Source organism: Tympanuchus pallidicinctus, unplaced genomic scaffold, assembly GCF_026119805.1.
Source record: "Tympanuchus pallidicinctus isolate F22 unplaced genomic scaffold, pur_lepc_1.0 scaffold7, whole genome shotgun sequence".
Lineage (NCBI taxonomy): Eukaryota > Metazoa > Chordata > Aves > Galliformes > Phasianidae > Tympanuchus > Tympanuchus pallidicinctus.
In genome coordinates this window covers 10,788,260-10,800,468 of record NW_026294791.1, presented here as the reverse complement: position 1 = coordinate 10,800,468, position 12,209 = coordinate 10,788,260, and the positions used below count along the sequence as shown (strand labels likewise).

Below are 12,209 nucleotides of genomic sequence, written 5' to 3'. Positions count from 1 at the left end.
AAGGTGTTTTGTGTGCTGTGACTTGCAACTGTAAATCCACAAGAATCTTAGCTTACAGTCATAGTTTGGAAAGAGAATGGAAATACTAATTAGTGGTTAGCAGAGGTGGATCATGGAGAGATGCTGATGGGAGCCAAAGCAGCATCCTTCCAGCAGCAACAGTCCTTGTTCTTCTCCCATCCCTTTTCTAGATGACAGTGTGACTCTGTCCCTTATTCCTGTGTCAGGTGAAGTAAGTTGTGAGCCTCTTCCGCTGGGGATGACAAAGTTCAGTTGCTGAGAAGTCTTGGGCTGGCTGAGCTTTATAAAATTAGTTTAAGCTCAAGGTGCAGGATAACAGAAAATCAGGCTAGGGATTTTGAGGAGTCGCGTGGGTGGGTGGTGGCTGCTTAGCAAGGATGGGAGGATTAACCACCATTCTTCTGCCTAAGTATAGCAAAGATATAGCATGGACATCACTATCATTTTATGGCAACACCAACTCATTTAGGTTATCTCACTCTTGGGCAGAGAGAAAGAAAACAGTCTCCTTGACAGAGATGATGATTCCAGAGTGTCCTGATTTGCATTCCATTTTAGAACTGCTGCCAAATTCATCTTTGATGCAACTATTCAGTCTAAGTACGAGACACAAAGGAAAGTCTTGGACCTACCATCTGCTGGTGCTTTGTTATTTCTTTTTTCCCCCCCTCATGTTCATATATACTTCAACAGATTGTTACAGAAAACCAAAACAAAATAGAAAGGGGTAATATTTAATCATTGGTTGCTGGGTGTATGTAGGCAGTGTGTTCTCTGCCATATAAACTTTTTTGGTTTTTTGAAAATACTTGTCTGTGAAAGATATATGCAAGCAAATAGAACTACAGCTACCAAGAGAAGCTTAATTTTTTTTATTTATTTTACACAGCTGGCACCTTGCTCTTAATATTGTCATTGTTGATAATATGATTTAAGTAAGACAGAGCTGGTGCTAGTACTGGCTTACCTGGACTCATCAATCACTCTTAAATGCACTTATGTGCAAGTATTTGATTAACTGTCATGTAGCTACCACAAGCAGAATGTGTCCCCAGCTAGGAAAGTTAATATGAAATATGATGCTGGAGACTTAAATGATCAGGCTGAAAATGAGTACTCATACATAATGTATCTTAAGTGACAAAAGCCATAATGGTTATACAATTTTAATGTTGTCAAGCATCTTAAGGGGCTTTTTCTTGAACTAGGACACCAATTTCCTTGGGGAAGCATAACTCTTCCAGAGAATATTCAAGGAAGGTCAGGAAACTTGAAAATATGTCTCTTCTTTCCTGGTTTAATGAAATCTAATGAAAACCATAACCATTTGTCACTGACCAGATTATAGATGTCCCATTCTACTCAACCTGCCAAAATGCAAACCTAGCAGAAATGCATTGAAGCAAATGGCTATTCCCAGGGCAAGATAAAGCAGAGGGGGGACGTGCCTGTGATACTCCCGGATGTGTAAGCATGAATTACTTGCTGCCTTCCAGCTCAGTTTTTTGTTGGATGGACTATGTTTTGTTAACAAGCTTTATTTTAGAACAAGGCTTCTATGGGAGGAAAGCAGGCTGGCTAACAAACCAGTGCTACAAGTGGCAGCATAAATGTACCAGATAGCCTCTTAGCAACAAATTGGAAGACTCCAATCTAAAGACAAAGCTACTATCAAGACTAAGGCTGAGAGGAGGATGTTAGGAAAAGTAGATAACTCAAAACTCAGCTCAGCAAAATCTTATGTAGTGGTTAACAAAGGAGAAACAGAAAATGTTGGCTAAGAAAAGGAGAAAGTTTTGTTTAAAGCCTGTGTAAATGAACACACCCTGTTGTTTTAAATGACTGCATGCTGCAGATCTTGCAGTCCTACAACAAAACAGATGATCAGAAGTAAGTTTCATTGTGCTTTCTGTGTAAGTTGTTTTTCCTTTGATAGTTTCATAGACTGAAAACTAGGCTATGAAAAAAAACCAACTCAACACTTGTTTAGCACTAAGAGGAAATTATTGTAGTCCAAGGTGTCCTAATTCCTTTTGGATGGATGTTGCATTGCATATAATTACTTCAGCTGCGATTAGAATAATAAAATCACAAGGTTGGAAACGACCTATAAGATCATCTAGTCCAACCATCTCCTCATCACCATTGCCACCACAAGCACTAAACCACATCACTCAGCACATCGTCCAGACGCCTCTTGAGCACTGCCAGGGACGGCGACTCCACCACCTCCCTGGGCAGCCATTCCAGTGCCTGGCCACTCTCTGAGAGAAAAAGTTCTTCCTTATGTCCAACCTAAACCTCCTCTGATACAACTTGAGGCCATTACCCCTTGTCCTCGTTGCCTGGGAGAAGAGGCCAAATCCCTCTTTACCACAACCTCCCTTCAGGAGGTTGTACAGTGCAATGAGGTCTCCCCTGAGCCTCCTCTTCTCCAGACTGAACGATCCCAGCTCCCTCAACCGCTCCTCATAAGACTTGTGCAAGACTTGATTAATTTAGAGCTTTTGTGTGCCTGTATGAGCTGATCACAAATGATGAGCAACTATCGGTTTTTTGAAAGAGGAAACTCAACAGTTAAAAATGAATAAAATGCATGAAAGCTCCACTGCCAGAGAGCAATAACTTGCAAGCATCTGATCTGGAAAGACAGGTTTGTGACTTGAAATATGCTTCCTCAATTTCAGTGCATGAATAAAGTGCATGTAAGGCCAACCTGGTAATTATGTGCTCTGTGTTTTCCTTAGGGGAAAAAACAGAGGATTACAGCACAATTAAAAAATAAATCAGTTGGAAGTTTTTATTAAATCCCTGTTAACTGAATAATCAACTCTCCAGGGAGAAGGGGGCCACTGAAAAAGAAACAACATGTTAGCTAAAATGCGCTCCCTTTTTTGCTAGGTTTTGCATTTGACACTGAAGGTATCATTCATAAAGATTTCTCTTGCTAGAGACCCGAGAGGATATAGAAACACAGCAGTGGAAGAACAGTTGAATTAGTGAGTGTCTGCAGTTGTACAAGGGTGTGCTGACAGGCACAGCCCAGCCAGGTCTGAAAGGCAGGGAGGATACATCCCCTGCCCCCAGGAGGGGTGCAGGATGCTGCTCAGTTGCTTCATTCACCGTAAGATTGTACTTCTGAATTTGTTGCTGTGCTTCCTTATTGCTTATTACACCCAAATCGAATTGTACAGGATTGATAATGTTAAGCTAAGAGGATATGGTTGTTATGGGCTGCTGTGAAGCTCCTACCAAAAGAAAATGTACCCCAGAATCCAGAGCCGTAGTGGTCATAAGTAGCTCTGAAGCTAAGTGTGTCACTTTCTCTGAAAGCATACTCACCCTTAAGTTTTCTCAAATGCAAGCATCAGGCATTGTTTTTTCACAGTTCACTAAATTAATTTTTACAAAGCTCAATTGTACCGAACAGTCTATATTTAACAGCAGTTGATTTAACTTCTCATTACAAGCTAGCTATGTGCCATCATGTGAAGTAATTATGCCCCTTGGACCGTTTGTGTTTTGGCAAATCAGTTAGTGTATTTCCAATCCTTGCTTGATTCTGTTACTTATGTGAGGTCCTAGTAGCAATAGTATTCAATATGGTTCACTGGCTGTAATATTCCCATACTCGTGTATTAATAACTACAGTATTTGCACTGTCGTAAGTTAAGATTATCCTGTGAAGTGTCTTATGTTATGGAACATGCTCTGAAGCACTAATAACTTAGTTAATATATGTGATATGTAAGCACTTGATCAAAGACATGATTGGAAGATACATTCTTGGTGTGATAGAATAGGAACGATTATACTGAAGGACTGACTAGCATTAGAATGATTACAATGTAATTTGGCTCAGTAAGATGCTTCTAATACCAATTTTAATGCAACCTTACAGTGTTGAATTTCATGTCAGGTTGTTGCTATTAGCAACAGTCTTAATATGTCATAGGAGGCAACAATGAGAAAAAATGTATTCTAATCCATAAAAACAGTTGTTTTCTTTCAGTGTATTTTCTTACATGATTACAACTAGTTCTTACCAGAATATGAATTACATTGATGCAGATATATTAAAATACTATGTCTCCATTAGCTATAGGGAATCAAAAGGATTAAAACACAAAAAGTAATTAAGAGAATTCTGAAATTGTCCTTTAGAAATTAAATACCTGGTCTCATACTAGAAATCCTGCTTTGAATCTTTCAACCATTATTGGTGCTTAGCTTGAGAACCAACTAAATGATCGTGGCATGGTTTCTGTCTCCTGTTTGGTGAGGACTTAAGCAGATCAGACTTTCAAGGAACTGACATCACAGTTTGGTTGAAATAGTTTAGCTTTTGCCATTCTGTTTTTCAGTGATAACACCCTTATGTCATGTCTTTCCTCGTATTGTTGTTGAATGTTTAGCATATTTTATTAGGAAATCCCCAGTTAATTAACAATTCTACACAGTGGGAATGTCATTTTCGCTTTGCAGTCAACCTTTTCTCCCTAGGAAAAAGGCTTGTACAAAAGAGGTATGTGTACTGCTTAACAGAGAGAACTAGTGGCCTTTAGTTTCCTGTACATCTTACCTTGAAGATCACCACTACAAACCTGTAGGTTAGGTAATGCGCTCTTCTCAATCTTTTTCACCCTTCACTGATGATCACTCTTTATCTCTTTTTGAACGTTATCAAAACCACCCTTCTGGGTGGGCTTCATAGGTTGACTAGCTTGGAACTCATTTTCACATCATCAAAATATGAGATAATCTTTCTGTCTGAAGCAACTACTCTTCACACATGTCCTGTTAGTAGATAAGAAGTAATCTCCCCTTTGTCAAAAAGAGCACTTTGGTAGATTTCTGATGATTGTTCATGAATACAAATGACTGAAGCCATCTTGTCTGTCAATTTAGGGTAGATGAGTTTTCCCTTAAACAGAGGAGAGATCAGACAGATGGATGTAGTAGAGAAAATCATATAATATTTATTTTAGTAATAAAGCAAATATATTTTACAGAAAAGCATTTTGCCTAGAATTTCTTTTTTGCGTGTCCTCTTTTGCAAGACAACGTTTTGAACTTCTACCTGTATAACCCTCAAAATCTACTTGGAGGGAGACCAGACATTCTGTCTGTAGAAAAAAGTTGTGAAGTTACCAAGGAACACTTTCCTGTAAGCCTCAAACAAAATATTTCTGACAGACGTCACAGATTTTTAATGCTCTGATTTTCAGCTGCTGTTTCTTCTTGTCTTTTTTTTCCAGTTCTTTGTACCCCACAGGCTTTTTCTCTGAAGATGTTCAAGCCTCAGTAAGCACAAATAATAAAAGTAATAGTAGCAATAAACCTTTAAAAAAAAAAAAAACAAAAAAAAAAAAACAAAAAAAAACCCTCTGCTGTCTTGTGCTTGCACACAGTTTCCAAATTAGTACCAATTTTTAGGGAGGATGTACAATCGTTAATCTCTAAGGCTTTCAGGTGACACTGAGATATCTGTAATTCAAACAGATGTATCTGGCAATTAGAATCAATCAACATATACAATTTTTTTATTAATGATATAGTTGTGTAAGATACTATAGATAATCCACTGAAGTGAGCTTGTAGAAAAGCAGGGTGATAGCTGGGTTCTATGAAGTTACCAAGTCTAAGAGATTTACCCTTGGTTGTGGAGATATTTGAATTGGGCAAAGATTTTGCTACAGTACATATAGTCGTACTTGAGGAATATGAAAAGTGTCCCACCACAGTCAGATGCAACAGAAAAAATGTGGTTCTTTAATCTTGCATTAACTCACCTGCTGCAGCCTCTTTGTTAGCAAATAGCTTATTGTCAACTGCTGAACTTATATCAGAGAACACTTCTTCTTCATCTCTGTCTGCATCAAACTGTTAAGAAAAAGAGAAGGTGGCAATCAGACACTACTCACTATTTGGCTGATCATCAGTGTGTAATCTCAAGCCTTCTTAATTCATTAGGAATCTAATTTTCTCGGTTCTGTCCATTGCAAATTTAAAGTACAATTCATCTTAGTTTTGACTAAACCATTCTGTCAATTTCCAGTTCCTTGTCAGGAACAAACTATAATAAAATTAACTAGGTCTCAGAAAATGAAATTTCAAAGCAAAAAAGCAATACTTATAATATCTATTACATGTTTTAGGTGATTGAAAAAAAAAATGACAGTGTAGTGACCATTTATTTTCACCTCTTTTCAGAGGCAGTGCAATTAACTATGTATGATTTATAAGAAAAACATTTTCAGGAACCTCTGACTTATCAGACAGCAATTTGTGTAATCTGTGCGTTTTCAAGTAGTTATGCAAAATTCTCATGCAAAGGTGAAGTATTTTTGAAAGCACATCTGTGATATAGAAAATAAAGCTTTCCTTGCTTTAGCACTAGCACAGAGTGTACTGGCTTAGTTATAAAGTAGGGAGAAAATGACAATTAATTAATTTATTTAAACGTTGAATTCTTTTCATTTATCCTGTCTCTTGGTAGTCTGACACTGCATCTCCCAAATATTCTTTCAGCTCTCTCCAGCTGGTGTTCTCATGGCCAGGTGACACCTGTTCATCACTTTGGGCTTTTTTCTGGTTCGTTAGTTTTCTTTTCCTTAAAATATTTAACAAAATTCGTTCATTTAGGTCATTGTTTGCTGAGCTTTATTGGAAGAAAAACTGAGTACTTTTTATCACTCTTGCTTTTAAATTTTTCTTATTTCTTGAAACGGAGGCCAGTTACATGACTATGAAAAAAGGGAAACAGGAACCTCTTGTTACTGAGGAGTTACAAATAATGCCACATGAGATGCCTCTCATTCAGTGAATGCCCACTGAGTAAAAATTGCTATTTTCAGTCACTTTGTATCTTTAGTGTAATATATCTTAAGATGAAGAAACCAACCACGGGGCAAAAAGCATCATGTTACTGGTTGCAGATTGGTGAACTTTGGTGCATTCATTCTTCCAAGTCTGAAATGGTTGAGCACCTTTTCAGATATCTCACCAGTACCTGTTTTAAAAAAACACGGTTTAAAAAAAAGAAAAAAAAAATCACAGACAAGGAAAGGTTCTGGAGAGAGAAATTCAAACCCCATCAGAATCTTGGCTGCTGACATTCATAGAAACTAAGTATTTTTCCCAATATCTATTACAAAGTATGGCACAACAGTTAATAAGTAGATTACAGAGATACTGAATTGTGTATCTAACACCCAGCATTGCCAAACCAGCATCAGTCTTTTCATTATATTTTATGACGACCTATGTGGTATCTATACTACTTAATTAAGCTGGTCTGTCACTGGCTAGTGAAATTTGCTTTCTTAGAGAGTTTTCTACTAGCATCTCAGGATAAATCTAGAAACAGATCAGCCCAAAATTCAGATTATTATTATTATTGGATTTATTATTTACAGTTATTATTTTAGTGGTAGGTGTCACAAATAGTCCAAAAAATATGGAAAGAACATTAAAGAGACAAAGACTGATTCTACCGACTTAGAGCTATGTGAATGAAAGAAAATAGAAACCTGTGGGAAGCCAGAGTATATTAGAGAGAAGCAACTGTTACAAAACATCTGCTGCCAACAGGTTAAGCTCTCAAAACCTGAGTACTTAAACGGGTACAAGCTCTGTTTTGAATCTGTAACATCTTAATAGATTTATGCTTAGCTCAGCCCAACAAGTTGTTTCGATCATGGATGAAGCTGCTTTTATTGTCAATGCATGGAATTTTCAGATTGCTTTTTAAAATTGATTTTGTGGCTCTGACTCTGAGGAGCACTCAGAAAGTTCCTCCTGTGATGAAGCATGGTTGTCCGCCTGTCTGGACAGACATACATCTAATTTTGAGGAGGAGTTTTGCCATCCTATTGAGTGTTGACTGAAGCACAAATTGTTATTGCTTATTTCAACTTGCTTGCATTTTCCTATTGGATTTCATCTTCATTTGTGCCAAAACTGAGGCTTGTGGAAGAAGAGGTCTTAAGTGAAATGTTAAGCTGCTGTTGGGCGATTTATTGTCAATGCAGAAAGAGCATCTTAGGAATTTCCTCCTTCATAAGGAAGGTATTATCTCTGTGAATTCTTTTGTATTGGCTTCTTCTTAGGAAGCGTGGGGGTGGGCATTTCTGTCTCGGTTAAAAAAAAGCAAAATACCATGCATTTCATCAAATATGCTAAGGAAGACAAGTCATCTAACATCTGTTGGTATCTATAGACACAAAACCCAGTACGTTGTAATCAGGTTGTTTGATCCTTACTGTGTAGGTCACATCACACTTGGAGAGATGACTGGCTTACTTTCTCATTAGTAGCATTCCTTTGAGTAATTCAGTTTACCATGAAAAAAGTACAATCAATCTCAGTATGTTCTGAAGGTTCCTAGAACTTGAAACGTCAGCTTCCCCATTCAAAGAACACCAGCTGTGCTCCAGCATTTTTAAAATCTGAGCTTTGTAATGAAATCCTATATTGTGACCTAAAGAAAACCAATTATTTGAAGCTTGCACATAGGCTCATTTTTCTGCTTGCAAAATAAGAATTGTAATACCCTGAGCCACAGGAAGGCAAGGTGGCTTTCACAGAAAAAATGTTTTTGAAAGAAAATAAGTATCCGTGTGAGTTCTGTACTTCATTGAATTGCTAAACATCTTAAAATGAAATCCTTTGGTAATTATTGGAGCCCTGAATAAAACGTAAAGGGTACTCAAACAACACTATTCACAAAGAACAAACAGCAGCAAAACTCTTGATTTTTACTGGAACATGTCTGAATCAATAGGTTGATTTCCTTACTGAAAACAAAACCCTACCTGCTTCAAAACACAGCTCTCTGCAGAAGAAAAAAAAAAAATGAATTATCTACTGGGATCTTTATGGATGGCCCTTCTTTCTTCTCTGTGAAGTCAGTGGAGTTTGAAGTCTCACCCTACAGTTTTCCCCTTGATAAGGCACTAATGAGGTTTCTGTACCTATCTGTTTTGCTGGGGCAGGCAAAGAGGGAGGAGCTGAGAGGACAGGAGAATCGCACCTGTTTTAGAGACCTGGCCAAAACTCTGAGCCAACAGGATTTTTCTGAAAAATATCCAAAACATGTTCGGTGTCTGCACTTGATAAGAACTTAGAGAAGTGTTTTCTCCATACTAACACATACAAGTAGGAGCTGCAGGGCAGCAATCTCCACATCACTTGTACAGAGTAGTCTTGCTTCCAAGATCTATCTCCTTGTCATTAAGGACAGTATGAGAGGCTTTCTCTCTACCTGTCTCCATCATCTCAGTATTGTTGCATCTCCTCTTCTTCCTGTTCCTTTCAAAACGAAGCTAGCAATCCTAACACACAAATACCATTATTTGGTAGGATGTGAGTTTACATTTACACCTACATTTTAAATAACTGGTCTAGGGAGAGAAGTTTGTATATGCTGCTCTCAGAGCCTAAATGATTAGTGTTTCTAAATCCAGGTCATCAGAAGGAGCCTCCCAGGAAAACTGTCTGAGCTGTTGAACATTGTGAGTTGCACTAGTCAAGGATAAATAGTTGAGCTAAAGAAAAAAGTTCACAACCATTTCTTCACGGGTTACCAGGGGTTAAGCCTTGGGAGTACTGGTATGTGAAGGTGAAGCCATTCCATTCAATATGTCACTGGCCCCTGTGGACTGGTTTGCCGTAAGTGACACTACTGGTCTTCACAGGTGATTTATGGAAAACAACAGCCCCCCAAAAAAGAGGAAGATCATAACAGCCTTTCATATTGCAGTAGAGGAAAACTACTTGCAGGCAATTCTGGTTTGTGCACTTTCAAATAATGTTAGAAATTGGGAAAACATAAATCAAGGTAGTTAAATAACATTTGTGACAGTAGATGAAAATCTGTTCTATTTTAGAACATGACAGATGTCGGTGAGAAGAAAATAAGCCATGTTCCAATTAAAATAATAACATCAGGCTAATTGCTCTGTGGCAATATTCCCATCCACCTCAAAAAGAATTTCAGGAGTTGGATGATGAATGCTTTATTTGATTGTCTCACAGGCAGGCAACCACTCCAACAAAAATGCAATTCATACATGCCTGAGTTTTTTCTCAGTCCTTGAAAGATGTATTATGTTACTTGAAGAAATACTTGAAAATATTAAACATTTCAAGGTACTAGTGATCTGATTATTAAACCTAGGTGCTGCAAGTAAGATAGTATTCACATGTACTCTCTTAACCTCTTGATCTTGCCTCAGTAGGGAGCTATTCATCACGTCTTCAAGAGCAGAAGTGAGCACAGAGTGGCAAGCCTCTGATCAATGTGGTCAGTGTTGGTCAGGAGAGGGGAAAAAAAAAACAACAACAACAAATAACCAGGTACTTTGAGTTGTTCTTTTAAGACATATCCTCACGTACAGACATAATGTTAGTTAAAAAGTGGATTTTTTTCTTGGTTAAAGCAAACTCTGAAGGGAGATTTTTAGTGAACAGTTAAGAAAACAGGTCTCAAGTTGTGCTAATTAGTCATAGAGTATAATTACATAAGCATATGCACAGGCATATAAGTTCAGAGATGACATCACGTCTTGGTGTTTGGTTTAGAAATGGGTGCTTTTGGATTCCGTGTGCTGGGCTGGTATCCCCAGCTGCTGAACTGGAGGGCCTTCCAGATGGGCAATAAGAATGATGACTTGACTGTTGTATGATTTGGCTGTGCATAAACACTGCAATTACTACAAAAGGCAGGCTTTAGTTTTATTGTTCTTAAAGTGAATTTCCAATATTCCAAGCTAAACTTGAGAGTCTAGTGCCATGGCACACAAAAAGTGTGGGATGTTCTGGCAGTTTAATTGCTTTCACAGTAAAATTATGTGAAGCCAGGATCCACGTGTATAATATGGAACAGCAGGATGCCAAGTAAATGGTATGTCTTATTTGAAGACACAATTAACAGTTAGCAGTAGTAATATCCTGTCTTTACAGGTTTATTCAGAGTAATAGTTTTTGACAGACAGAAAAAAAGGGAGAAATCCTACCTTTCTGCTGTGATTATGCTGAGCACCATTGTGAATTGTATTCATTTTTATGTCTTACTGTGTCTCTATAGAACTCAGGAAAACATTCAGCCTGAGGGTGAGAGATCACCTTAATTTTTCCTCCACTGGGTCTAGAAAAAATTGTATTTTTACTGTACTGCACCTAACCCTAAAGAAAGGCACAAACTGGATATCAGTCAAATGTGGTCAGATGCTGTCCAAATTCCCACAGCATTAATAACTCGTTATTTCTTAATATTCAGTATTCTTTTTTTTACCTCTTACAGTACAGGATTTCATAGTGATACTGCAAATTCTGCAGCATTTATGTAAAATGCAGTATTTTGAAACCTAGAAAAAGGCCAGAACTGTACAAATATGTTGTGTGAAGCCCAGTCAACAGCAGCTGTTGTTGGCAGTTTGCTATATACATCTCAGTGACACTACAGATCTAGAATCACTTGACTCATCTCCAAATATCTCCTGTGCTGCATTAGACAAATACTTCAGTGTTCCCATTCCCACAGACCCCAGCAGAATAATAGCTCTTATTACAAACATGTGATTTCCTAGAAAAGGTCATACACTCAACAACTGTAAATCACATAAGGCAATTAAAACAAATTTAAAAAAAAAAAATAATCAGAGAAATAAAATACATTCCTTCCCAGAAATGTATCTTCTTCCAGTGATACTTTGCTTCAGTGAAAAGCATTGGTATTGCTGCTAAATGCCTCAAATATTTCCCTTTCAAGATCAACAACATTTCTTCTGTTGGCTTTTGTAGCAGAGATTCTGAACAAAACTACTAAAATACTGCAGACTGGTATTTTTGCATTAAATAACCTCAAAACTGCTACTATCAAAATATGATTTTTGCCTGCACAATGTCTGATCTTTCTAAGAAGGGATGCTACCAAATGAAAGCTAACATGAGAAGTCCTCCTTAATCTCAACTGCATATTGAAGTATGAGAAATAGACTTGGATCCAAGGACAAATATGGGATCTACCATAAACCTAAAGATTAGCTGATAAAGTTTTTTAATATGTTAAATCTGTGTTCAATTGGTGAAATATCTTGATGTTTGTAGGTGTCACTTGGGAAGTATAGGTGGTTTGATCCGGAGTTGTTCAAGGCCTTGCTGGATGGGGCAACCTGATCTAGTTA

At 37.6% G+C, this 12,209-nt stretch overlaps 1 protein-coding gene across 2 annotated transcripts in view; it reads right to left on the bottom strand.

Annotated features, from left to right (window-relative positions):
• Positions 1 to 12,209, bottom strand: part of AK5 (adenylate kinase 5) — an 84,470-nt gene that overhangs the window by 36,572 nt on the left and 35,689 nt on the right. For both annotated transcript variants that reach the window (XM_052665924.1, XM_052665923.1), the window contains one exon: positions 5,814 to 5,904. In XM_052665924.1, coding sequence (XP_052521884.1) covers positions 5,814 to 5,904 — 91 coding nt within the window. The remainder of the gene's footprint in view (positions 1 to 5,813; positions 5,905 to 12,209) is intronic.